The 27,379-nt window shown below is 41.6% G+C and overlaps 1 protein-coding gene across 3 annotated transcripts; it reads left to right on the top strand.

The window, feature by feature from the left end:
- The first annotated feature begins 2,564 nt into the window (after positions 1–2,564).
- rfx3 (regulatory factor X, 3 (influences HLA class II expression)) lies at positions 2,565–27,377 on the top strand. Of its 3 annotated transcripts, none has more exons than XM_061798916.1 (17): positions 2,565–2,754; positions 12,582–12,694; positions 12,783–12,871; positions 13,555–13,813; positions 14,657–14,731; positions 15,299–15,480; positions 15,558–15,677; positions 16,581–16,705; positions 16,785–16,930; positions 17,480–17,595; positions 17,697–17,851; positions 17,944–18,041; positions 19,443–19,592; positions 19,679–19,887; positions 19,966–20,119; positions 20,788–20,830; positions 22,026–27,377. In XM_061798916.1, exons 2-17 carry the CDS (start codon positions 12,587–12,589, stop codon positions 22,304–22,306), a joined length of 2,310 nt encoding a protein of 769 aa, XP_061654900.1. In that variant the 5' UTR covers positions 2,565–2,754; positions 12,582–12,586; the 3' UTR covers positions 22,307–27,377. The 3 variants fall into 3 exon arrangements, with proteins under 3 accessions (XP_061654900.1, XP_061654901.1, XP_061654902.1); XM_061798917.1 differs by having other exon boundaries at positions 16,815–16,930; XM_061798918.1 differs by lacking the exon at positions 14,657–14,731.
- The last annotated feature ends 2 nt before the right edge of the window (positions 27,378–27,379 follow it).

A 27,379-nucleotide genomic window follows, 5' to 3' on the forward strand; every position in this document is an offset into this window, starting at 1 on the left:
TTGTGGTGGTACTTGGAAGGCAGGTGTTTTTTGAGGTGGTACCTGGTTTAAAAAGCTTGAGAACCACTCATTTATTGCAAATTATTTTGTGGGCCACCAAGCTTCAGCTCACGGACTCCAGTCTGACTTGAATTTGATTTTTTTTATGATTTTGCTTTTATACAGCTTATTTTGTCCATTTTTTTATAGTTCTTTCATATTCTGGAGCCTATCCCAGCAGGAGGCAGAGTAAACCCTGGACTGATTGCCAGCCAATAACTGGGCACATAATGCTGTCATCGGCCAGAATTCCCGTGATGCAATAAGACGGGTAATGACCCTAAACATACTGCAAAAGTCCCTCAAGACTTTTTGTGGGCAAATAGAATATTCTTCAGTGGCTCAATCAGTCACCTGATCTAAAGCCAATAGAGTATGCTTGCCACACGCAGCATGTTTAATCATTACATACTGTTTGGGTGATATTTGATTTGTTCTGACATTTGAGAGCAATAAAATGCCCTTAAATGTAATGTAATGACTTAAAGTGACTTAAGTGACCCCAATTTTACATAAATTTAAATATTTAAAAATGTCCTTCATTTGTACGGGGGCTACAAAATTTGTGTATGCTGAGAATGTGCCAGGTCAAATTTGACCTAATTCTCTACTAAAATTGATTCATGATTTACCAGTGCACATTAAATCAAGGAAATTGATGGTAATGGTGGTCATCTCGAAATTGTGAAACTGTACATGCAAAAAAAAAAAAATTATGGGACAGTGATAACAATGTTCAAAAGGAAAGCTGGAAACAGTACAGAGAACTGTCTTTTTCATTTCATAACATTTGCACAGGTTCCCACACAAACACGCACCAGTCGGTCTTTGAAGGTTCATGGAAGAATCCTGAAACAATAAGAGTCCAAGTCATATCAAAATGTCATTTTTTTATGGGACAGTGGGAGTGGTGTTCATGGGGGAGTTTGAAACAGTTTCTTTTTTCTTGTTTTCAAGTAAAACAGGTAATAAACATCATATAATTTCATTTGTCTAACTCATGGTCAAAGCAATCTGCTTGATGATGTCATTTCTGCGGCGTTATGTAGCTCACTTTTTTTCTCTTCCTCTAGGGAGATAAAAGGGTTTCAATAACTGGGTTGTGTGCATGTTGAGAGACACAATTTCAGAGTATAATTTAAGATTAATGTCTGTAATTTAGCAAAATGTTTTAACAATTAATGGACATCAACAAAATCATACCCCAAAAAATCTGATTTAAAACGTATTTTATGCGTTATATTTATTGGCTCTATTTTTTACTTCACAAACGATAATCGGAGACATGATTCACACCTCAAACTTTTTGAACTATGAGGCATACGTGTTAACCACTAGAGCACTGTGCTGCATCAACATCAACAATAAAATAAGTCATATAAGTGATCACTTCCCAGGCATAATAATAATCAATATAAATAAATCTGTCATGTCATCAGAGTCAACGGTCATACAGGATTTATTGTTTTAGCAACTGTTAGCTTCTTTTTACAGGTGTATGACATTTAGGAATATTCAAATAATTCAAACATTGTAATGTAAGGTACAGTTTGCATTAGTTCTCATTCTATTCCCGTTGTTTCAGAATTTAAACAAATCGAGGTTGACCAGCGTACTGCAACATATTATATTTGACATTATTAATAATAAATTTTTTTGTTTTATTTTGGTTGCTTCCATTCTAAGTGCATCCCTACTGATATGCATTGCTTGCACTAACAACATGGCTGCCAACAGAGTTTATAAAAGTGCATTCATTGTACAGTATATACGTGCTTGTCTTGTACTGCCCCCAGGTGGCCAAGTAGGGTAGCAGCATAAATGTCTATTTTTTTTAATTCTATTTATTTTTTCACTACTGTATGTTTTTTAAATAAAGTACAATATTATAACATGCCATTTTTTTCTCATTTAAAAACACAATACAAGTTGTTTTGTTGTTTTCGAGGGAAGGCTGGAACAGATTCATGGCATTTCAATTCATTTCAATACAGAAAGTGGATTTGATATACAAGTGATTTGAGTTACGAGCATCGGCACCCAACGAATTAAACTCGTATCTCACGGCACCAATCTACTTGGCTGTTCTTTATGTGCCGGGTATTGTAAGCCTATATGACAGTAAAAAAAAAAAAAAAAAAAAAAGTTAAAAAAAAAAACATTTTCACTAAGGAGCTTTTTTCGTTGACTAAAATACAGGAGTTGAATCAGTACTTTTACTTTTATTTCATTTTCTTTTTTTGAGACAAGTATATGTACTTTTAACTTTTGAGTACCCCCTCCCCCACCTCTGCTTATGTTAGCCTTGAGTTAGATCACGACGATGATTGTTGCTGTTTCTGACTGATTTGGTGCTTCAACTCTTGTCTGATGTTATCCGACTACAACCACCATTTGCCGCAGCTGAGCGACACATTAAAGCACTGCCCACGTCAATGTGTCAAATGAACAAAAAAGGCGTGTTCTTGGTGGAGGCTTTTTTTTTGTGTGTGTGTATTCTTATTAGCATCATCATTATTATTATTATTTCCGCGAAGTGACAGCGAGTTAATCTCCTCCCAGTTTGCGGGGAGTTTTCTAGCAACTGTTGCCCGGTGAGGCAAGCGCCATAGCCACCGTAGTCGTGGCGACTGTAACCCACCAACAACAAGCTCTCGCTCGCTTCATCATTACCACCTCCACCATCCTCATACTCACCCGCCGCTCCACAAGCAGGTTTGGAAACATCCTTTTTATTTTACCTACTCTCCCATTTCTTGGTTTACTTAACATTGTAATGCTTCTTCTTATTTCTTTAAGACGTAAACGCGGTGCTTGGGAGTTTTTTTTTTTTTTTTTTTTTTTTTCCGTCAGGCGGAGGGTCGCTCGGCTGGTAGCAGTTTTTGCTAGTAGCGAGGGTGCTTCTTTGTAACCTGTTAGCCTTCCGTGCTAACGCCGCCTCGGCTGTTGTTGTTGTTGTTTTTTTTTTTTTTTTTTTTTTTTTTTAAATATATATATGTATATATATGTGTATATATATATATATCGCTTGCCCACAGCGTGGAAACCGTGTCTCGGAACCTTCCGCCGGCCTCCCCCACGCGACGCGAATCCGCTTTGAGGCCACGTTTTTTGGGGGGCAGAAATGTTGAAATAAAAGTCGCGAGTCAGGTGCTAGCTCCGGGCTAGCGTCCGCACCTCCCCTCCACTTCTCCCTCCCTGATGCTAGCTGGTCAGCTGGAGCAGGTGTCTCGATTACCACCACCACCCACTCCCAACCCGACTCACAATGTCTGTATCGAAACCCCCACATCAAATATGACAACCATGCTGGAGCGAAGTGATTTTTTAAAATATTTTCTTAACTCTGCGCTCTCTGTGTCTTTGATAATGGCTATAAGCCATTACTTTCCCTTTTGTCTTAAGGGTGGGTGGGAACAGTGAGATAGCAGCGGCGCTAGCTCCTCCACTGCTTGCCTCTCTTTGTGGTTTCGGACGCTGATACGCTGGCTGATAACGCGGAGCTAAGTTACTCACGAAGGTTACACCTGTCTGTCAAATGTCGGTGTGGCTTCCTCGTGGAGGTCCCACGCGAAGAATTCAATTAGACTTGAGGGGTGAACGAACATCGATATCGATACACCAGAATCAGATGTCGATATTGTCACTATCTTTCGCAAACCCAAGTTTTCCCTTTCATCTTAATGTCCATTGGACAAATTTCCCCATATTTTGTAAAATGGTCTAACCTTGACTTTTCTTGTCAGACGCTTGGTTGTATCATGATAGCCTTGTCTGATTTGATACAGTATGGTGTTGATACATATGCATCAAATGTCAATATTCTTACATGCTGATGGAAGCCAAGTATGAGCTCTTTATATCGTTTTTTTTTTTGTACTCAGATACTTGACTCTATCTTGATATTGTTCTTAAAATAGATGAGAATATTGATATGCCTTCTCGGTAGAGGACCAGGGTCAATTTGAAACCATTCTATTAGACTTGCAAAGGCGATAAAATATCAATATAACCATATAGTTTGTCGATACACCAGCATCTAATGTTGATATTGATACGTTCTGGTAAAACCCCAGTTTTTTCCTTGCCTCTGTGTGTCATTTGGACAGTTTTAACCATATTTTGATTGTAAAGTTGTGATTTTTGTATCCAGGATTTTTATTGTTACTGTCTGATGCAAGCCAAGTCTGTGAATCTCTGTATTTTTGTACTCAGATACTTGGCTATGTCGTGATGTCAATATTAAAATGCCTGATAATGTCAATGTGGCTAATAAGTGGAGGACTAGTATTGATACTGCCATGTATCGCTTTGATACAGTGTTGATAGTTTTACAGTCTGATGAAAAACAAGTATTGTCCTTGTCCTGAGTGTCAATTTGACAGCTTTGACCTTTTTTTTTTTTTCATTATTATTGTTGTTTTCAGACACTTAGCTGCCTCTATCATGGTATTTATGTTTGTTTAAAAATGACAGCAAATTACTAGAAATGCAAAGTTAAGAAAATAAACCTCTGTCTGCAAGGAATCTTAAAAATTGTTGTTGTTTTTTTAGGAAGACTACAAAAAGCAACAGCTGTCCTATTAATGTCAATGGGGCTACTTAGTGAAGGACTATGACCATTTTTTAACCATTGAGTTAGATTTAGGGGTGACAAAATACATATTTCCCTGTATCCTATCGATGCAGTGTTAAATGTTATTGTCCTGCGTAAACCACATTTTTCCTGACTCCCTAATGTCAATTGGATGGCTTTTACCATATTTTTATGGTAAAGTTGTGATTATTATTTTGCGTTCAGATAGTTGGCTGTATTGTGATATCATCATTGTCAAAAGACCCTGATGATATCGTACTTACTCAATATTGTGAATGTTTGTTGCAAACCAAGTTTTTCCTTGCTCCTGAATACCAATCGGTACGGAGCCCCACACATGAAATGAGGGTGAAAAAAACTATTTCGTGCGCACGAACTACTACTTCGTGCGCACGAAATAGTTATTCTATACGTACGAAGTAGTTGTTTGTGCTCACAAAATAGTTACAGGGTGTGCACGAAGTCCATACTGGACAGGAGGGTAAGGAAATCAAGCGCACCCTCTTTCGAAGTTGAAAGTTGAGGCAGAGATGCAGTCCCGACAAACACACAGAATACTCTATTACTACTACCCAATCAAATAACTACCTAAATGTAGAATAATAAGATATTGACTAGAACATGATAAGAAAATAAACTTACCCTGAAGCCATCGCATGTGTCTTGCAGTTTCGGCTGCGTCGTTTGTGACGAGTCCGTAAAAGTGCGCTCGATTTGGTTACCCTCCAATCCAGTACGGAGCCACGGCTTCTTCGTGCGCGCCCAGTAACTACTTCGCGCGCACAAACAATTACTTTGTGCGTACGCTGTAGCTATTTTGTGCGCATGAAGAAGTAGTTTGTGCGCATGAAGAAGTAGTTTGTGCGCATGAAGTAGTAGTTTGTGCGCATGAAGTAGTAGTTTGTGCGCACGAAGTAGTAGTTTGTGCGCACAAAGTAGTAGTTTGTGCGCACAAAGTAGTAGTTTGTGCGCACAAAGTAGTAGTTTGTGCGCACAAAGTAGTAGTTTGTGTGCGCACAAAGTAGTAGTTTGTGTGCGCACAAAGTAGTAGTTTGTGTGCGCACAAAGTAGTAGTTTGTGTGCGCACAAAGTAGTAGTTTGTGTGCGCACAAAGTAGTAGTTTGTGTGCGCACAAAGTAGTAGTTTGTGTGCGCACAAAGTAGTAGTTTGTGTGCGCACAAAGTAGTAGTTTGTGTGCGCACAAAGTAGTAGTTTGTGTGCGCACAAAGTAGTAGTTTGTGTGCGCACAAAGTAGTAGTTTGTGTGCGCACAAAGTAGTAGTTTGTGTGCGCACAAAGTAGTAGTTTGTGTGCGCACAAAGTAGTAGTTTGTGTGCGCACAAAGTAGTAGTTTGTGTGCGCACGAAGTAATAGTTTTTTTTTTACGTCATGTCTGGGGCTCTGTAAATTGGAGTGCCTTTACCATATTCTTATGGTAAAATTAATTGTAATTTTTGCTGTCAGATGCTTGTCTCAGATCATCGTTAAAATACAGTGGTAACTTGCGATTCGAGTTTAATTTGTTCCTTAACTTTTTCTTCCTTTTCCTCATTGAAATGAATGTAAATGCCATTAATCAGTTCCAGCTCTATGAAATTATCCTTTGTAAAAACAAGTAATGACAGAATTAAATAGAATGGGGAAAATAATTAAACAGTTTTTGTCACACTTTGTTATTCAATTCAATGCACATTGTGCTACTCATTCTGGTGTGCCTGCCTCAGCCACCTGGGGGCAGTATAAAGGCCAAGTCATACTTTCCTGGCTGGATGTAGCAGCCAATTATATTGCTGCAGTGCTTGTCCTGCCTAGAACTCAAGTGGGGTTCAAAATAGTCTATCTTCAAAGAGGATAAAGAATACACTATATGACTGTGACAACTTTTATTTTTCATCCATCCATCCATTTTCTGAGCCGCTTCTCCTCACTAGGGTCGCGGGCGTGCTGGAGCCTATCCCAGCTCTCATCGGGCAGGAGGCGGGGTACACCCTGAACTGGTTGCCAGCCAATCGCAGGGCACATAGAAACTAACAACCATTCGCACTCACAGTCATGCCTACGGGCAATTTAGAGTCCCCAATTAATGCATGTTTTTGGGATGTGGGAGGAAACCGGAGTGCCCGGAGAAAACCCACGCAGGCACGGGGAGAACATGCAAACTCCACACAGGCGGGGACGGGGATTGAACCCCGCACCTCAGAACTGTGAGGCTGACGCTCTAACCAGTCATCCAACTCTTATTTTTGCTATTCAAAATAAAAACAAAATTTCTTTAAGGAGGAGTTGCTAATCAATAACTTCATTCGAGGAGCAACTTTCTAATTTCCAGAAGCAATTTTTTTGCAGGTTAATCCCACAGGGCCCTGAAGCGATGGTTTTATTAAACAATAAGAATATGGCAATATAATGGTGGCGTTGAATGTAGTAGTGCAGCTGTCCAATATTTTAGTATTCGAGTATCCCACTGAAAATTCTATCGGCTAATCGAGTAGTCGGATAAACTATGTTTTTGTTTGGTTAAAGTGCAATAATGAATACAAAAGAGAAAATAACACAAATTGGTTTCCTTTTTTTTGTAATCAACTGTTTCTATTTCTTAAATGCGCATTGCAGCAAACTGTATTTTCTTGTCTAAAAACAATTTCAATGTGGCAATTTCAAACACAAATATAAATCAATTTCAATTTAGATTGGGGATGGAACAATTTACAAAATCCACAGTTCGGTTCTTGTCTGTTTTGTGGTCACGGTTTTCTGTTCAGTTAGGTACACGGTGACACTTGGGAAAATCAATTATGTCTTGTATAGTTAGGTTAATAAAAGTGAAAGCATGTTCATGGCATTCATATTAATAATTACTGTTGTTACTCTATTTCAAATAAATTGTAATTTATTTTTTTTCATTACCAGAAATATGTATTTTCTGTTGTATATATGACAATGGCGTGTAGTGAAATGGCAGAACAATTAAATGCTTTTCCATTGAATGGCAAAAGGTACAATAAACCTGTCCACCTGTTGCAATTCATACAACAGAACAAGTCTTGGCTCCCTGCAAATATTTCAGCTTTGTGTTCAACTAATGGAGCCCGGATTTCACACTGAGGAAATACATTTGTGACTAAATTGAGACAAGATCATTATTTCAGTATTCATGCATTTTATGCTATTTTTGTTTGGTGGTTTGTTGTGAGGTTTTTCTAATGTAAAAATTCTTGCCTTGACTCAACAAAGGTCTACTGTTGTTCCGTGAAGGAGCTCGGCTTATGCATGAAGTTCACTCTATAAACTTCATCTTTATGTTACTGGCAGCATTGATATAGGCTTCCAGTCAGGTCCATAAATATTGGGACATGAGCAGAGCTGTCATCTTTTTGGCTCTAAACGCCACCACAATAGATATGAAATGAGACAAAGAGCATCTGCTTTAACTGCAGCCTTTCAGCTTTAATTTGAAGCGATTTACTTCCAAATCAGGTAAACGATGTAGGAATTACAACAGTTCGTGTTTATGCCTTCCGCTTTTTAAAGGCTAACTGCCAGCATCGCGTATCCTCAAAGTTTCCTGCAAGAAATGCAAGTCGTAGCGGCCGCATTAAAGCCAAAGCAATTAGATCAAAGTAGCACAGTAGTAAATAATACAAACCTATTGATCTGTTGGCATTTGCAACCAAAAATGGGTCGTGCGAAGACACACCCACCCTGCACCCCGCCCCCTTTCCCCTCTTCTCCCTGTTCACTGACACACACACAATTTTGAGGCCTGCTAGTTATCAGCTCATGTTACCACTTACCTGTCGTCTGGCCGGGCAGGAATAGCGGTGTGCCACCTGCCGCCCGGATCCTGTTGCATTTCCAATCACTAAAAGAGGGGGCTGATTAATTCAATTATGCAGACATCCATTTTCATGGCTCGGCAGAATGCGGCTTGTATTCTGTTTGTTTTCTGCCTCAACTCCAGCAGACACACGTTAGGTTGTCGGTGAAAGTGGAGAGCGTTTTCTGGCCCGAAGCCACATCTGCCAATTTAACCTGACCGGATCTTATGACCGCATGAGTCAGGATTTTTTTTTTTTTTTAATTCATGTGACATTTCTGTTTCCATGATGTTAAAATGGAACCGTTGGCTTAGTTGTACCACTGAGTTATTTTTTCCCACTGAAATTTCACAGTGAAAAAATGTATTGGGGCCACTTTCAAAAGCTTTTTTTAATTTTTTATTTTTATCGTTGGCCCAATAATACTTTCCTAAGTCGTATTTTTTTAAAAAGAAGAAAAAAAACACATTTTAGAAAATACGTTGGTGTTTTTTATTTACAGTATTTGGTGACAGTAAGTTAAAAATGATTTAGGCAATTTTGCTATTAGGCTAACAATAATAAAAAAATATTATCATATTAAAAGAAAATATTTGTAATAGTTTAAAATAGTTATATGACAGAAAAAAATTAAAAACATTTTTAAAGAGTTTCATATATTAAAACTATTGAAAAGTAAAAAATATGTGAAACAAGTTTTAAATATAATAGTAACGTCATAAGAAAATACTTTATATTTGATAATTAAAACCGCTTTAATAATACAAGAAAAAATAGTATTTTAAAAACTTTTCATAAAAAGACAGCTTTATTGAAAAGCAAAAATATATGGAAAAAAGTTCTCAATATAAAAAGTCATGATACAAGAAAATGTTTGCCGTATTCTGATTTTTAAAAGTACTAATATTACTAGGAAAACAATTACAGCATTATTGAAAAGCAAAACAATATGTGGGGAAAAGTGTTTAATACAAAAATAAAGTCCCAATGTTACAAGATGCTATTCACAAAATAAGAGGAAAGAAATATGACTCTGCCATAAATTGAGCAGGCTCTCATGCCTGTGTGAGTCATGGTCTTTTTTTTTCGACATGCCATTTCTGTTTCCAATAAAAAATAAAATGTTGTTTTATTTTTGTTCCAACTATGAGTTATATTTTTCCACTGAAATCCTGAAAAGAAATATTTGAGCCACACTGGCATGCAAAAAAAAAGAAGATAAAAGAGAGAAAAGAAAAAAAAATCAAAATCTGCAATAAGGGGAAAAAAATGTAATATTACAAGGGAAAAAGCCACCTTTTCTCATTAAATTAAATAAAAAAACATAAAATTAACTTTTATTTATGGAAAATGTATCTTTTTTTAGATCATATTTAAAAAAAAATTTTTTTTTCCCTTTTTTTTTTTTCTTTTCTCTCTTTTCTCCCAGTGTGGCCCTAGTACTCCTCGGTAGCTAATGTGTTTCCTTCTTCTCATTTCACTGCAATGCTGTCACCAGATCCCCGCCTTGCCTTGGTTTGAAGTTGTTCAACTGCTCTAAAAAGTCATGACTCAGCCTAGCTAACTTGCGTAAAAAAAAAAATAAAAAAAAAAAAGTACATGGGTGAGGATTTTCTCAAAGGGGGAACCTCGTGCTTGTCGTCATTGTCACATTAGCGAGAGGACTTGAATTGGACGTGCGGGTGCAGGGCAAAAAAATTTCGCCCTCCTCAGTCTCTTTTGTTCCTGTATGTCTTTGTAAGGATTGCACTTGCTCGACGGAGCACAGCTTTTAAGTGGGCCACAAGGGAGTGTGCCTGAATGGTGAGGCAGAAGGTGTGTTGAATCTGTGTGTGCGTTTGTGTGTGTGTGTGTGTGCGTGTGAAGGGGGTAGGGGTGAGGCAACCCGGGAATTTAGTTGTGTGATGCAGAGGTTCTCTTTTTCTTTTTTTTTTCATCACTTGATAGGCTAAGAAGTCAGCTTTTCGGTCTCCAAATAGTATAATAAATATTTGAACTGGATGCCTGTTTATTTATGTTTACCACCAGCCTACCAACATCTCCAAACGTGGTAGTAAAAAGCACGTATCACCCTCCCAGAGGTGTTGGAAATACAGTGGTGCCTTGAGATACCATTGACCCGATGTTTTTCGAGATATGAGCCATTGTTCGGTGTTTTGTTTTTGCTTTGACTTGCGAGCAAAAATTTGAACTCCTCTCTTTACAACAAGCAGCAGTTTGTTGACACAACTTTGCTTGTCATTTTAGCTTAATGCTAACAAACAATGTAAACACCATGGACTGGCTAACGAATAGCATCGGTGGTGTGGTGTAATAACCCTTTAACAATAGATATTTGAAAACAAATGGTGGAGCAGCATGTGCAGACTGGTAATGTAGCAATACTCACAGGCATTCATTTCAATGGGGAACGATAATTTGAGATCAACTCGTATCTCAAGGCACCACTGTACTCTCACCACTCACTCACCACTTTACTGCTGCAAAGAACTACTGATATTACTCCAGAGTTTTGACTGGCTCCATGTATATCTGTAGCTCTGTATTATACAGCCCCCAGGTGGCCTAGGCCGGTACACCAGAAGGAGCAGCACAATATCCAATGAATTGGAGCAAAACAAATTCTATTCTTTACATTCTATTTCATTTTCATTACTCTGTGTTTTTACGATGTGTAATATTATACATAGCTATTTTCTTATAATAAAGCGCGTTACAAAAATGTTTGCTGGGGAAAGATGAGGAGTTTTAACTTTAAAGGTTAAAACTCAAATTTTCAAATGTAAGTTTTAAATTTAAGTTTTAAGTGTGGTCATGGAACGAATTAAATTCATATCCCAAGGAAGCACTGTAGTTGAGGGTATAAGACTCAAGAAAATGAGTCTTTTTTTCTGCGTTCCTACACCTCTGTGCAGAGATTGACTCGACTTTGTATTCCAACTTGGAGGTCAGCCACCCTAACTACTAATGCGAGTGAAAGCTCAAAAAGACACCCACAGAAAAAGGCCCGGTGTGCTACAGAGAATAAAGGGAAGAAGCAGGCTGTCCCCGGAGAGTGTGGTAGCTGTAAGGAAACCCGACTTAATTAACCAAGAGAGGTTTGTTCATGGAAACTGTGATGGGGAGGAGCTGCCCCCCCTCCCCCGGAGGCGACAGCTATGTCATAGTCTTTCGACTAAACACTACTCTATTATTAACTGGCAATCACTAATTCTCACCTAGCTGTATTCTTACATGTTGTCGTCGATTACCGACTTTCTTTATCGTTTAAACGTGTCCACGCGCAGGTCGACAAAGCAATGAGGAGGTCTATTTGGAGTTTGTTACATATTAACTGGCTTTATAGCTGCTGACGTGGAGACGGGGACCATGTGGCGCTGATGCATGAGCTGCTCAGTACATTAAGTACCACGCGGCACGGAACAGGTGCCCATCGATTCCGCCAAGACGGTTGAGCATGCTGTGAGGCCTCAGCATGGTTCGACCAGCCAGCACTTTGGTTTGCAAATATTTCTCATCCCTGCGATTGGCTGGCGACCAGTTCAGGGTGTACCCTGCCTCTCGCCCGAAGATAGCTTGGATAGGCTCCAGCACGCCCGCAACCCTAGTGAGGATAAGCGGTACTGAAAATGGATGGATGGATGGATATTTCTCATCCTCTATTCTATTAGTATAGTATTAAGGCTACCTCTAAAAAAACCAAAAAAAAACAATTTGTGAACAGAGACTCATTTTTGGTCTTTTCAAAAGGTCACATGTAGAAAAGGCCCAGCCTTTTGGATATCTATCCATTCTCTATAGTAATTGTCCTCATTTGGCTCACGGGAGCTGGAGCCCATCCCAGTTGACCTTTGGGCAAGGGGTGGCGTACACCTTGGCCTGGTCACCAGTCAATCATTGGCACATATAGATGAACAACCAGTCACACTTTTTTTTCACGAATATGACATGTATGGGATTTTATGAGTGACGGTAACATGCATTTTTTTGGGGAACGAGGGATGACATGAGATTCGAACCCGGAACCTCTGACTGTGAGGCAAGACATGTTAACCACTGCCATGACTGCCAACTTTTGGATTTGTTCATTAAAAACACTATAACACACATTGTTTTGTGTGTTCTTAGGCGCCATGCAGACCCCTGAGGCAGGCGCTGACTCCACCTCCACCGTCCCTATTCAGACCACCGTGCCTGTCCAGCCAGCCGGCTCCACCCAGCAGCTGCCTGTCCAGCAACAGGTAATGCCGTCACATCCCGTAAGAACGCCGACAGCCGCATTCATTTGCGTCTGGAACTTTCACGCGTTTTCTGCCGATTGCATTCCAGACGCAGACTGTTCAACAGGTCCAGCATGTTTACCCAGCGCAGGTGCAATACGTGGAGGAAAACAGTGGCGTCTACACTAACGGCAACATGTGAGTCAGGCCTCCGCCCCTGCACGCTGATACACGTGCACAGGGAGGAATTACGTCTCAACAGCCTGTCGGTTCACCCCTCGAATCTTCTTGTGCTGCCATTCATGTCACGAGCACATGGTGGTGGTGGCGAGAGCGCGCTTGTGGTCCACCTGAACATGACCAGAAGTAGGCTTCCTAGTTTTTTTTAAGTGCTGTGGTAAAGGCGCCGTTCCTCTTGGGGGCTGGTGAATTAAGGCAGTGCCGCTAACGAGCCGAGCCGCCAGTGCACACACCTTCTCACATATGGACACATACACACAGCTATTGATCTCTTATAGTCACACACACTAGTCGTATGCTATGTAGTAAAAAAAAAAAATAATAATAATTTAAATAGCATGATTAACGACATCGGGGGACAAAGTATGGGCCACTCTATTCTTTAATCCGGCCCATTGAAAATGTACATTATCATGAGTCCTGTAATATTTGTTGTCCTAAAATTGGTTAATTAAAACATTTAATACTTACTTGTTCCTTTTTATTTATTCTACCTTAATTTGTCATGAAATAATGTGAAAATATTAGTAAGCAATTTTACATTGTTTTACTATATTAAACGGTCATAAATAACACAATTAAAAATAACCACAAACTTTTATTATTTAAAAATCACTCAATACAGCTTTCTTCCCAAACAGAAGAAGCTACTCGTACTCTGAACCACAGCTGTACAGCCAGAACAGCGGCGGGAGCTACTTCGACACGCAGGGGGGCTCGTCCCAAGTGTCCACGGTGGTCACCTCCCATGGCATGGCTAATAACGGCGGTGGGGGCAGCGGGGGCATGAGCATGGGCCTGGCGGGGGGTCAGGTAATCGGCAGCAGTTCCGGGGCCTACCTCATGGACAACACTGGCGCCCACCCTGCTGCCCAGACTGCACGGGCCTCCCCAGCAACTGTAAGTGGCCCAACGTGTGCCCCCTATGGCTTACACACTTCTCTTTAAAGTCACTTCCAAAACTTTGAGAGTTGTAGTATATTAATAAGGTTATGTCATTACTACTACTGGTTCTGGAAACCGCAACCCTGACAAGAGGAAACTTGGAAGAAATAGACGAATAATGGTTATGCAATTGGTACATGAGTCTTTGGATTCTTCACCTAGAGATTGTGATAGTCGGAACTGTCACAATGGAATCTGGAAAGTTCGGTCGTCTGCAAGCATTCTATTATTAACGTGCCAATAGCAAACGTTCCCTTTCAAATTTATTTCCAGTCTTAACTAAGCAAATCTATAACCAAGTGTATCTCAATAAATTAGAATATTTATTTCAGTCGTTCAATTCAAAAACTGAAGCATATTGTATGTATTAGAATTTTAAGAAGGCCAATTCCTACCTAATTTCTATTTTTTTGTAATGTTCAAATTTCTGGTGATAGTGAAGTTGGGGTTTCCGTTAGCTGTAATCTAAAATAGACCCAAAGTTATAACAAAAATATATATAATAATAAAAAAATCAGGAAATATTTTACTCTGTGAAGTTTCACTTTTTGAATTGAACTACTATAATAAATTGAGCATTCCCCCATATTCTAACTTATTGAGTTGCAGCTGGATATATACTTTAGTTCTGCTCTGCTTGGGTCTACCAGCGCTTGCTCTGTGGTCTTTCCTAGAGATTCTTAATTTTAGCCACTGGCTACTAACTATTAATTTATTTGTTTGTTTTACCTTCCTGTCTTTTTGTTTTTATTTCCCTCTTCTTACATTTTGTTGTCCTGTGCTTGGTGGTTTTGTCAGATTGAAATGGCGATTGAGACACTCCAAAAATCTGAGGGTTTATCCAGTCAGAGAAGCTCGCTGCTCAACAGCCATGTAAGTTGCAACGCTGTGCCTTCCGCTTGGACCTTGACCTGTGCTTAACTCACTCTCTCTGTTGCTTTCCTGCCTTTCTCAACTCGACACTATCAGTTTGGTTAGCCGCTTGCATCTTTTGCTGACTGGATTTCAGGTTAAATTTATGTTTTTGATCACAGACTGGTGGTTTACTGTCTTTTTTGTGTGTTATTAACCCTCCTCAGTACAGTCAACCTCTGCCTATTAGTGGTTTGCGATTCACAAATTTACCAATTCATGTTTTTTTTATTTTCCTGAGGCACCTTACCTCAGCTATGGAAGATGCCACAAGATGGCACCAAAGACCTGGCAAATAGGAAAGTAGTAATTGGTGTCAAGGAAGTATTGTTGAAGTGATATATCTTGACTGAGAGACTAAGATTTTTGGGTCGGGGAGGAACTAAATTCAGCCTGGGTTGTTAGTGGAAGTTACGGGGAGTCAATCAAATGATCTGTAAGCCATTTATTTTTAAGGATAATGGAAGATGAGTTTGAAATGACATGATCATAGTTTGTTGTATTGTATGCGTCTGTCCCTCCCTGCAGCTGCAGTGGCTGCTGGACAACTACGAAACAGCAGAGGGCGTGAGTCTACCGCGATCCACCCTCTACAATCACTACCTGCGCCACTGCCAGGAGCAGAAGCTGGACCCTGTAAACGCAGCCTCCTTCGGTAAACTCATCCGCTCCATCTTCATGGGGCTCCGCACAAGACGCCTCGGAACAAGGTCATCACTCACTGGCACGTCGGGTCTGTCGGCTACTGGTGCTTCTTGTCGTGTGACATTCTGCTTCTGTCTTGCAGGGGGAACTCCAAATATCATTACTATGGTATACGTGTAAAGCCCGACTCCCCACTCAACAGACTTCAGGAGGACATGCAGTACATGGCCCTCAGACAGCAGCCCGTTCAACAGAAACAGAGGTGGAACCGATTAGTCGACTTTACTACTCCACATAGGTTTCTCTCACTAGCTTCGGCTATTCTGATCGCCGCTAGTTTTAAAATATTCATACCAGCGGTACATTAGGACTGGCGGTGAGGAACAACGGCAGCGGTGCAAAGTAAAACTCCACCTTCATCGCCAAAATGTAATTTATAATAAGCCACAGACAACAACTGTGTGCTGTGCTGTGTTCAACCCTTAATACATGCATACTGATTTTTAACAACCATGAGAAACCCCATACATGACACGGAAAAACTGTTTGTGTTCTTACTGCTCTTCTAGTGTGTGGTGTACTGGAGACGACCAACACAGCACACCACTCACATAACCATGTCTGTTGTAGTTACAAGACAGACCTGTGAGAGGCAGCATGGTGCTATAGAGCATTCAAACTGCCAGAAGAAAAAATTGTGAAAGAAGAAATACAAAAAGCTTGGCTAACTGTTAGCTCATCCGGTAACAACAACAACGTTTATCCAACACAACACTAAACACAAGCAATGGCTTCTCTATTTGTGTCCAGCCCCACGCCACATTCACGTCGCTTTCTAATTGGCTATCGTTCCGTTAGGCTCGCCCAAACTCGATGAAGAGCACACAACATAAGGATTTGCCAACGTAAATATTGAACAGGTTTAACATTTACCATTATCAAGCCTGATTGATTTCCGAGCAGATCGGGTAGGAAACGTCACTTTTTACACAGCCCACATCCCAGGATAGTTGCTTAGGATGATCTTTTAGAGAGATCTGACAATCGGGCCTTGACTGACTTTGATCAAATTCGGCCAGAGTGTCAGTAACAAGTTCCCCCTTATATACCAATTCGTTCTTGCCTTCAGTTTATCTGAAAACTGACGTGTATCCCGCCATTTCAGGTTCAAACCGGTGCAGAAGTTTGACACCAGCCCCACAGAGAACTACTCAGGTGGAGGCCCCAACCAGCCGGGGGCAGCAGAGCAGACCGTCATCGCACAGAGTCAGCACCACCAGCAGTTCTTGGGTCAGTCGCCACATCGAAAATCTAATCAAATCACATAAAGAATTTGAAACTATCCTCTTCTTGGCCGGCCGTTCCGTAGCAACCGATTTAACCATCACTATGGCAACAGATGCGTCGCGGGCACTCCCCAACTTTGCGGACCTGGACCTCGGGCAGAGCAATCCGGAGAACATCAGCCCGGAGGACATCAAGGCTCTCCAATCACTTTACAGAGAGCACTGTGAGGTACGATGGATTTCTTTCCTTTTTTAATTCTTTTTATTTATTTTAAAATGTGGGGGTTTACTCCTGAAGGAGACAATAGGAATAATGTTGTGTTCCGGTTCTCGTAAGTAAATCATTTATCAAAATATGGGACTGCACTGCTCCATTTAATTCCACTTCTTCAGAAGAATATAACAGCATGTTCTTTTACAATTGAGTTCTTTCTCCATGTCACATACACTTGCATCAAGTTCCAAGTGTCTTCTAGCTAAAGGCAATAAACACACACAATCAAATGTGGTCACGATTCGCATTGTGAAAAGGTTGTGTGTGTTTATTGTAAGAACTTTTTTTAAATGCCAACTGCTGGCATTTTAAATTTTCTCACCAAAGTTCTTGGCTCAGGTTTGGAAAAATAACAATCAGGTCATTCAGTGCGTGAAGTTTAATTTGTACGTTTTTAAACCCTGCCCTCATATCCATCAATACCCCATTGAAACATCAACTAAAGTAAATGTTTTCCCACTGCTCATTGCTCCTGCCTGGTGCCCTGATTTTTTTTTTTTTCAGGCCATCCTGGACGTGGTCATCAACCTGCAGTTTAGCCTCATCGAGAAACTTTGGCAAACATTCTGGCGTTATACTCCACCCGACTCTGTAGAGGGCACCACTGTAACAGGAAACAGGTGAGGCCAAGTGGATGGTGTATCTAAGTCTCTCTCTCTGTCTCTCGCTCGCTCGCTCTTAATTTTGCCGAAAATCTGCGGTGTTTGTGTCTAATGTGCAGCAGCGTAAGTGAGATTGAAGCCCGACTCCCACAGTCGCAGCTGCTGGCGCTGTGCAGACACGAAGCTGTGCTCAAGTGGATGAGCACCTGCGACCATCTGATGTACCAGGCCCTTGTGGAAATCCTCATCCCTGATGTCCTGAGACCCATTCCCAGTGAGCCACAACAAGTCACCGAAGGCTCACATCAAGCCTCTCTGACAATGTCGTCATTAAAATTCTTCTTTGGTTTCCGGTTGACTTTACAGGTGCCTTGACTCAAGCCATTCGCAATTTTGCCAAAAGCCTGGAAAGTTGGCTCAATAATGCCATGAATGCGATACCGCAGAGGATGATGCAGACCAAGGTGCCCCTCCGTTGTCTACCCTTACACCACCTCTGTTACTACTTGATAAAGTTAATTGGAAGAGTACTACACATTATTGTAACGCCAGGCAGTTGTGTAGTTCTTCCTACTAACTTAGTTTTCAGTTTTTACAGTAATCCCAATCCTTTTGCAGAGGGTTGCGTTCCAAAAACTGCCACAAAAAGTGAAAATATGTGACTGTCAATAATTCAAAGAATTATAGTAAAAGCGTTTTTCTATGGCTCAAGCCTGAAATTACCCTCCCACACTCATTTAACACAAACGGCATTCTGTATCGTATCATTATGTGCTTGCTTACCAGTGAAGATGTCAAACTTGAGTGAAGGGGGCGCTGACGATAAATCAGCTGTGCAGTACGACATTTTACAGGACCTGTGGCGCTTTGTGTTACGACGCAACCCCTATCATATGCTTCAATGTATCGCGGTTCAGTAGGAACGTAACTACTGCGCAGCAAAGCAAAATAAAGCAAGTCGAGTCATTATTTGGGTTAAGCAGGTAATAAGTCATTCTTTTAAAGTCTTTTCAATTTAAACACATAACTGAGATGAAGATTAGTGTTAAACCAGCTGTTGGTGAGCTAATCTGTGAAGTAGGGCTGAAACAATGAATGAAATAATTTGATTACAAAAAAGGTTGCAGTCAAATCTCAAGCCAAGAAGTGCACATGGACTCATGTTACTGCAGTTGGCCGCACCACTCTGTGTAGAAATAAACTGGCGCGATGGTGGCGAGCGAGGAGGAAAGCATCCTTAAAAGACGAAGAGAATGTACAAAAGTTTCAGATTATATCCACACTTACCAATGAAGACAAAATGTAAACGTGTACTGTACCACAACAGCAGATCTATGATCGCCAACACAATGGACTGTTTCATTGCTAGCATAACCCTACCATGGCTAGTTAGAATGTATTGTAATGCCCCAACCGCCGCCGGTGTACTTTCAATCACTTTATTGAACAAATGGTAAACTGATGGCCACAACTCACGCAGACTGCCTAACGGGTTAAGTAAGACCTTTTCACAGTTCACTTGGCAACTCCCAGCACCAAGTGCATTTTGGAAAGGCCTTGAGCCTTTTAACAGCCATCCGACTCTACACTCATTCGCTGACGTCCGCATCACTCACCAAACCAGGCCCTGCCTTATAAAGCTATACTCACTCAAATTCAGATACTATGGTAGAACGTGAGAACGGCAACCTCCAGTGGACAATAATACCTGCACATCACACATTCACGTTATTGTTTAATAATGGAAAATACATTTTTAATGCTTATGACAGATGATAAATTCTTGAGATGTCATCATTAGGAAACAAAGGAATGGCGCGTGTATAACACTCATGCGTGTCTCTGTATGCTCTCTGTTTTATCAGGTTGCCGCTGTTAGTGCCTTTGCGCAAACACTACGCAGATACACATCTCTGAACCACCTGGCTCAGGCGGCACGCGCCGTGTTGCAGAACACGTCGCAGATCAACCAGATGCTGAGCGACCTCAACCGCGTCGACTTTGCCAACGTACAGGTCAGTGTCGTGTCACGCGGCAGTGGCAGTGTTTCCTTCATTACAAACCTCGGTCGGGGAATTCACGCACATGTCCGTGTGAACAGGAGCAAGCGTCGTGGGTGTGCCAGTGTGAGGAGGGCGTGGTTCAGCACTTGGAGCAGGACTTCAAGGCTACCCTACAGCAGCAAAGCTCTCTGGAGCAGTGGGCGGCTTGGCTCGACAACGTGGTCACGCAAGTTCTGAAGCCCTACGAGCAGCGGCCCACCTTTCCCAAGGCGGCTCGGCAGTTCCTACTCAAGTGGTCCTTCTACAGGTGGGCACATGTACAGACAACTGCAGCCAGTCAGCCCGAGAAGGAAATTGCTTACTTTTCGTTTTCTCCTCGTGTCAGTTCCATGGTCATCAGGGACCTGACCCTGCGCAGTGCCGCAAGCTTCGGTTCTTTTCACTTGATACGCCTCCTCTACGACGAGTACATGTTCTACCTGGTGGAGCATCGGGTGGCCCAAGCTACCGGAGAGACGCCCATTGGCGTCATGGGCGAGGTATGCTGTTAGACTTGAAGACTACATGTTTCAAGTGAACAATTCCACAGTGACACAATCGGGAGATGTGTCATGGCAGCTGAAAGATTTTTAAAAAGCTAATATCTTCAGATGGGAATCAGGCCTCTTCCGGATTTGGATGAAAATCCAATATGTATCAGATATCTAACCAGAATTAAATCACAGATGGGATATACCCATCAATGCCATCATCAAAATGCGGTGACACAAATGAACACTTCAAAAAACACCTGCTGCAAAACTAAGCTACAGAAAAACAGACAATTAAATATTATCTAAATATACTATCTTACAGTTGGTGTATAGAACATTAAATATGGTCTAAATATGACACAATGGCCATTAAATAAGCAAAATAATTTCAGACAGCAGCCAGTGGAGTCATGTGGAGGTTAGCCTCATTTACATCAGCCACCAACTAAACGCTTTGTTTAATATTTGTATATATTTGTGTATTGTTGTTTACTTCCGTGTTGTCACTGCACGGTGTTGATACTTATGGAGTTATGGTCATGCAATTTGAGCGTTTTCACATACGGGTTGTTTCATGTGTTTGGTGAATATCAACATATTCACATTGTCAGTCACCCAAACTCAGCCTAATTTAATTAGAGAAGGCTAAAAATGATTTTGTTTTCCATTTTCAGTTTGACAGCCTGAACAGCCTGTCGCTTACAAACATCGATAAAGGTACGTGGTTGCTGCATCTTTAAATGTCTTGAGTCCTGCCTATTTACTAGAGGTAATTATGTGCAAGTCTTAACCTGAGCCCCAAATTACTGTGGGGGTGTGGGGATCAATCAAGTCGACTGGAGTCATATAATCTTGCTCAGTCACAACATTTATCAGCCTCTTTGTACTCAGTATCTGTGTTTGAGCTAGTTAGCCATACTAACACATTACTTATCTTCTCAAACACATAACCAACACGAAGTTTAGTTAATGTTTGACCTTTAGCTTTCGGTTAGCTAAACTGTGAAGTTGATGTCGCTTTCCTGTCTTTCTAGGTTTCAGAGTGATGGATGAGGTTAGACGTCGGAGTTGTTGTGTCTTAACTTTGAGTTGCAAACCTTGCATTTTGCCATTCTCTTTTACCCAATTTTATCAAAAACATAATCCTAGAATCCAAATGCATTGATCTTTGGAGCTGCCTCCATGATTCTTGCTTCATGAGGTGGCATCATAGCATACTGGTGGGTTGCCAGGTTTGCACGCGACTTTAATTTCAAAAACAAATTGGACACTATGTTGGAGATGCACGTCTGGCAATAGTTGTCCCAAGCCGATCACGCGACGAGTACGGGTCTAATCACCTAATTTTGAGCTAATCAATATTGACTGGAAAAAAAAAAATATATATATATATATATATATATATTTGGGTTTTTTTTTTAACACAGATTTGGCTTGATGCAGTTGTCTGAGTGTCTGCTCTGCACCCACAGTGCTCTGTTTTGGGCAGGAAAAAAAACAAAAAAAATAGCTTTGGCCCCTTCTGCAGCTTAAGTAAAAAGAGGCACTGAGTGAGATGTGGAAACATTTTGCTTACGCAGCCAACACCAGGTCAAGCTGAAAGATAGGGCAATTTAAGTCTGAAGAGCCGCACAGTACGGCAAACGTATCCTTAATGCATTGCCGAGGTATCGAACTCGGCCGATACTTGAATGACTCAACTCAGAATCAGGTGCAAACAAATGTGATCACATCCCTACTGGTTAAGTCAAGTACTTCAAGTCTTTAATTGGCGACTTTGTCCGAGCCGAGTCAAATCGTGTGACTGGAGTCACACACGTCTGCTAGTCTCGATTGTCGTTGCTTGCTTTGTTTGTAAACTGGCAGATTTATGGGGAAAAACTAGAAAACATTCCTTCCTCCCCCTTGCCAGATGAAACAAGCGGCATGGACAGCGATTTAGACGAGGAGACCGAGGAATCCGGGGAGCCTGTGGCCAAACGCGAGAAGTCTGAGCACGAGGTGATCCAGGTGATCCAGGTGGGCGCCCTGGAGGACGGATCCCACCCCGTGGTGGGCGTCGTCCAGCCCAGCGTTCTGCACCCGCTGCCGCAGCCCCGCCAGGACCGCGGCGAGCACATGCTGACCCCCACGGCCGGCGCCCCCGCCATCCGCCGCTGCAGCGCCACGGGCAACACGTACGCCTCCGTTTGACTGTGACGTCCATCGGTCCCGCTACTCCGACGTATCTGTCAGCCGCCATGTTTACGTCTGCGTGTCTGTCTGTCTGCACTCGGGTCCGACACTAGATTGATGCGTTTTTTCCCGTGACTGTTCTGAATGCTGCGTCCTCCCTTAAGTCTTTGCAGAATTTGCCAGAGGAAGAGGACCACGTGAAACACAGGGTCTAAAGAAAATCGACTTTCTACTACTGATGTTTGATGTCTAAGAGCTCAAATGCGGCCCACTGTATATAGATTTACTTCTAATTAGTACAACCCAAAATCTCATGGTGCTATCATTGTGTTCTGTTAAACTGGAACAAGTTATCTTGGTGTTTCCCAACCTTAATTGAGCCACGGCATGTACACTACCCATAAAAAGTTAAGAATATTCTGGTGAAATTTCTGGATGAACCTAAAATGCGCTATAACCTTTGCGGGTGAACTTAATTTGACCTGCTCAAAACCTTTGAATGCACACATCGAACTTTGGTTCAGTACTTTGTGCACAACTGAACCGAGCTGAACAGCAAAATTAACAACAGGTGTTTGACATGACTTCTATGCCTTTCTGTGACTCTTCCAGTATCTCTATTGCAACCTTCTGATGCACTCCCAGCTCAGAGTTCCCTTTGAAGACATCCCGTTTGAAGCCGTGCAATGAAATGAGCGACTGTTGCTCAATTGTGGGGCGTCGTCTCGGTCTCGTCATAATGCGGCCAGCGTGATAAAGAGGACTGTTTAAATGCCAATTTGAATTGAACCAGGAAATGGTTTGGCCATTCATGGATCAATCCCCTGTTGTGAATGTTGTGCAAAAAGTATTGAAAAATGGTGTGCGTTCAAAACTTTAGAGAAGGTCAAATTAACTTCACCTGTAAAGATTATAGTGTGTTTTAGGTTCATCCTGAAATTACACTCGAAAACTAAATCCTGCGGACCCCATGCTTATTCGTGGTTCAGCATTCACAAATTCACCTATTGGTGGATTTTTATTTATTTATTTATTTATTTTTACCTACATCCCGTTATTTGTGGAAACTCCCACTTATTTGCAAGCGGCTTTTTTTGCACCCGATCCCCTACCTGTTTGCAGAAAACCCCGCTTATCTGTGCTTTTTACCCAATCCCTCACTTATTTTAGTTTTTTTGGGAAGGAAAAAAAAGCATGGCAGCTTCTGATTTTCGCTAATTGTGAATAGTGGGGGTCCACTGTATCCTAAACGTTTTTAGTGAGTACAGTGGACCCTCATATTCCCTTTTCGGCAATCGCAAATTTACTTAGTTTTTTGGGGGGGAAACTATCCCCCTTTTTTCACAGAAACCCCCGCTGAGTCACGTTTTTTTTTTTTTTAACCAATCCCCCAATTTATGTATTTTTGTATTTTTTTTTTACCCCATCGCCTGCTTATTCACGTTTTTTGTTTGTTTGGTTTTTGTTTGTTTGTTCCCCCCCATGCAATTATGAATGTCAATTATTGACAGATTTCCACTATTGAGGTCCCTATCCTCTGTAAACTGCAGGGGTCAACTGTAGTGTTGTGACACAGGTTAATTACGTACCTTCTGCCATCTTTCAGACAAGCATTCAATTGTTCTGTCTGTCACTATATGTCGCTGGCATAAATATATGAAGAAACATACATTATTTTTTGTAAATAATTGTTTCGGACCAATTCATCGAAATTTGATCATTTCCCTCGGCACGTTGAGTTTGGGAATGACCGAGTTATCTCAACTGACTATTTTGTATTGAGGATTGTATGTAGCCGTACGTGCGGAGTTTGACCAGCGGTAGCCTTGGTACCACAAGCTGCATTGTAAAGCTTTTTCGCCGCCAGTGACTGACCCCTCCCCTCTCTTTCCCCTTGAGGATTATGTGCGCTGCTGCTACTCTTGTAAATAGAATCGATACCGTTAGGACGACCTGGCTGTACAAACCCCCGCATCCTCGCCGCTAGCCTATTATGCACTGGGAACGTAACGTTTGCCTTTGTCCACGAAATCATGAAATCAGCCTACTGGACACACACGCACCCATCCCCCCCCCCCCCCCCCCCCCCCCTACCCCCCTTCCTGTTTTTTGCAGTTTTCTGTCTCAATCAAATTTCTTGCGAAGGACCAAAAAAAATATGGAAAGAAAAAATGTCAAAAAAGAAGAGGTGGCCGAGTGTGAGCCAATAGCTGTTGTGCCATGTTACAGAGCAGAAGGAATGTCAGGGATTTAATGTACCTCGGCTTTTATCACAGTGCCTTATCCTTACGTGCAGCTCTTCTCAGAGTCCGCACAACCCAAGCCGCCACCCCACTTTTGTATTCTGTTGGCATGCTTGCTTTGGTTTGTTGTTCGGCTGCTTCCCCTCCACAGAGAAGGCTTTCTGGTGACTTGAGCTCGGATTTGGGCTGTTTGGACCGAGGGGACGCGGCCCCAGACGCGCCCTGTTGCTTTGGTCCAGATTAGCACCGCTAAGCTTTTTGAATTCTCTCAATCACATCACTGCCTTTCGCTCCTGTTCCGGCTCCTTCCTCCCCTCTGCTGTCTCCTGCGGCACTATACCTGCTTTAGCCACCCCTGTTCCTGCTGTCTCCTGCAGTACCCCATCTCCTTTTTTTGCCACCCTAGTCCAGTTCCTGCTGCGGTACCGCAGTGGTTTTATCCAGCCTCTATCCTTCTCCTCCATGTCCCGCGGTACCGGAGTACTGCGACGTCTTTTCCCGACCCATACTTGTGGCATCTCCCCCACTCAGTCCCCTGTTCCTGCTCCTACTCCTGTCCTTAATTTCCGCTCTCATCCACTTCTGCGTTTCCTTTTGCCTTCCCTGCTCTCGCTCCTCCCACCTTCTGCTCACTCCTACCCCCTTACTTCCTAGTGTACTATACACGAATTTGCGTTCACCATCCACTCACAACTACTCCTGCCCCAAGTCTTGTCGAGGCCTGCGTTCCAGCCTTTGCCATTTCAAGTATGTAAGAACAGGAACATGTGACTCTCCTCTGCTCTTTTTTTTTTTTTTTTTTTTTAAACGTGTGTTGTTGGAATACATCCATCAGTCACCCTACCTCAAGCCAGTGGTGCCAGCCCCCTAACCCGTAACCCCGACACCTGCAGCACAGTCTGTCCAAACCTTATCGCAAACGCACAAAAACACACAAAAGCGTTGCCACTGTACTGCACAGAGAAAAACCTGCTTTTTGCTTTTCTCGCACCGCTGATACATTTTCATCCCCCGTTTTTACACCCATCAAACACCCCCGAAGCCCACGCCTCTTTGGTCATCTTTGTACAGTATGGACCAAAAGTAGATATTTTCTGATATTCAAAGAAATATATGAATAATATAGACATATATATATATATATATATATATATGTATAGTATATATACAATGCTTCTACACTACATTGACGTGTGGCTTTCTGATTGTGGCTGTTCCCAAGGTAGCTGTGTGAAGTAGACTTAAAAGGGAAAAAGGCACGTGGACTGTACCATCTATACTTGAACTGTTAAAAGCCTTTGTGGACACTACTGAGATTAATCCTCCTTTATAGGAAAACCCTTTTATTTTGGTCTGGACCACTTCTCTATATTAATGTTTATTTATTGATATTTATTGTGTTTGGCTTGGTGCCACACAGTCCATGGTATAGTTAAGGAATGATAATTCCACAAAATTGCAAAACTACTGTAACAGAAAGACCCGATGTAACGACCTTTGTTGACTTGTTTAGTTGAAAACTGCTGTAATTGGTGGAAGGGTTTCAAAAAATGCATCAGATAGGACTGCACTGGATCTTTGCCTTAGTCAAAAGTTTTTAGGGGGTACTTTCAGTGGTTTCAATGTAAATCTGAACTCCCGCTTGTATAAATCCACAACACGTCGATGATGAACTTGTATTTGTGCCTAACGAGGGGAGGGGGGGGGGAAGGCTTTGCTTTCTTCAAATCGTATGGATGTGTTTTGGGATCATAAGTGCTTTCTGGTCTGTGCTGCTAGAAACTTTTTGTTAACTTTTTTTGGTTTTTTGTTCTTAATACACTTTAGTGCCAGACGGTGATTTTTATTTCAGCATCTGTCGGAGTGACGCTAATGCTGCCAACACAACTCGCTTTTTTTTTTTGTGTGTGTTACCACTAAAAATGTTTCTGTAAGAGCTGAGGATTCTCAAGCAGAAAACGCATTAAAAAAAACTAAAAAAAACTGACAACAGGCAGCTTCACTTAACCCTCAGCAAGACTCCAGTGCCTTTAACTCGGCCCCACCCTAAGCCTGACAGATGGACGCCATCGAGACATTTTGTTGCGACGACGTGGGGCTGAGGCAGCATGGGATTGTTATTTATTATTAGTTCATGGGTGTGGTAGATGATGCTTCTTTTTAATTAATTGTACAGAACTATCAACAGAAGTCACTGTTAGTAAACTTTTGTTGTTATTGTTGGTTTACTTATTCCTCATGATGGTGAGGTTTTTTTGGGGGGGGGGGGGGGGGGATGCTGTGATTTGTATTTGGATGTTTTCAAGTGCCATCGGACCGTTTTAGTGAGTTCATCTGTAGCACGCTGAAATGCAAGCACAAGCATTTTGGCAGGAGGTGTTTTCAGTTTTTTCTCAATTCAGCCAAAATTGAAAAGAAAAATGTAAATATCCCCAAGTGAAGGTATATTTATTTGTCCTGATTATTAGAATTTTTGGGGGGAGGCTACAGTGTGTCCCCACCCTTCTTCTTTTGATGTATAATATCTAATATGTCCACACAATTTCCATGTGTTTCTTTCTGTGTTGTTGGTTTTTCCTCATATATCTTTTCAACTTGGAGAGCGTGTATGGTGATTTGTATTGTATTTTGCATAAAAACAAGGACGACCGGGGGACTTTTATATTTATAAAGACATTGATTTAGTGTGTCGTATTGCTGAAGATAGAAACCTAAAAAGACACATGTAGTTAGTTTTTTCTGAATATTTCAGATCTCAGCTCAGGCTAGCTTCTTAGTGTTCCCCCTGACCCTCAACTTCAATTTTGTGACTTTGTCTTTGCGGTAATAAACGTTTTCTTGTCCAAGC

The sequence above is a fragment of the Phyllopteryx taeniolatus genome, chromosome 15, assembly GCF_024500385.1.
Source record: "Phyllopteryx taeniolatus isolate TA_2022b chromosome 15, UOR_Ptae_1.2, whole genome shotgun sequence".
In the NCBI taxonomy this organism is placed as follows: Eukaryota; Metazoa; Chordata; class Actinopteri; order Syngnathiformes; family Syngnathidae; genus Phyllopteryx; species Phyllopteryx taeniolatus.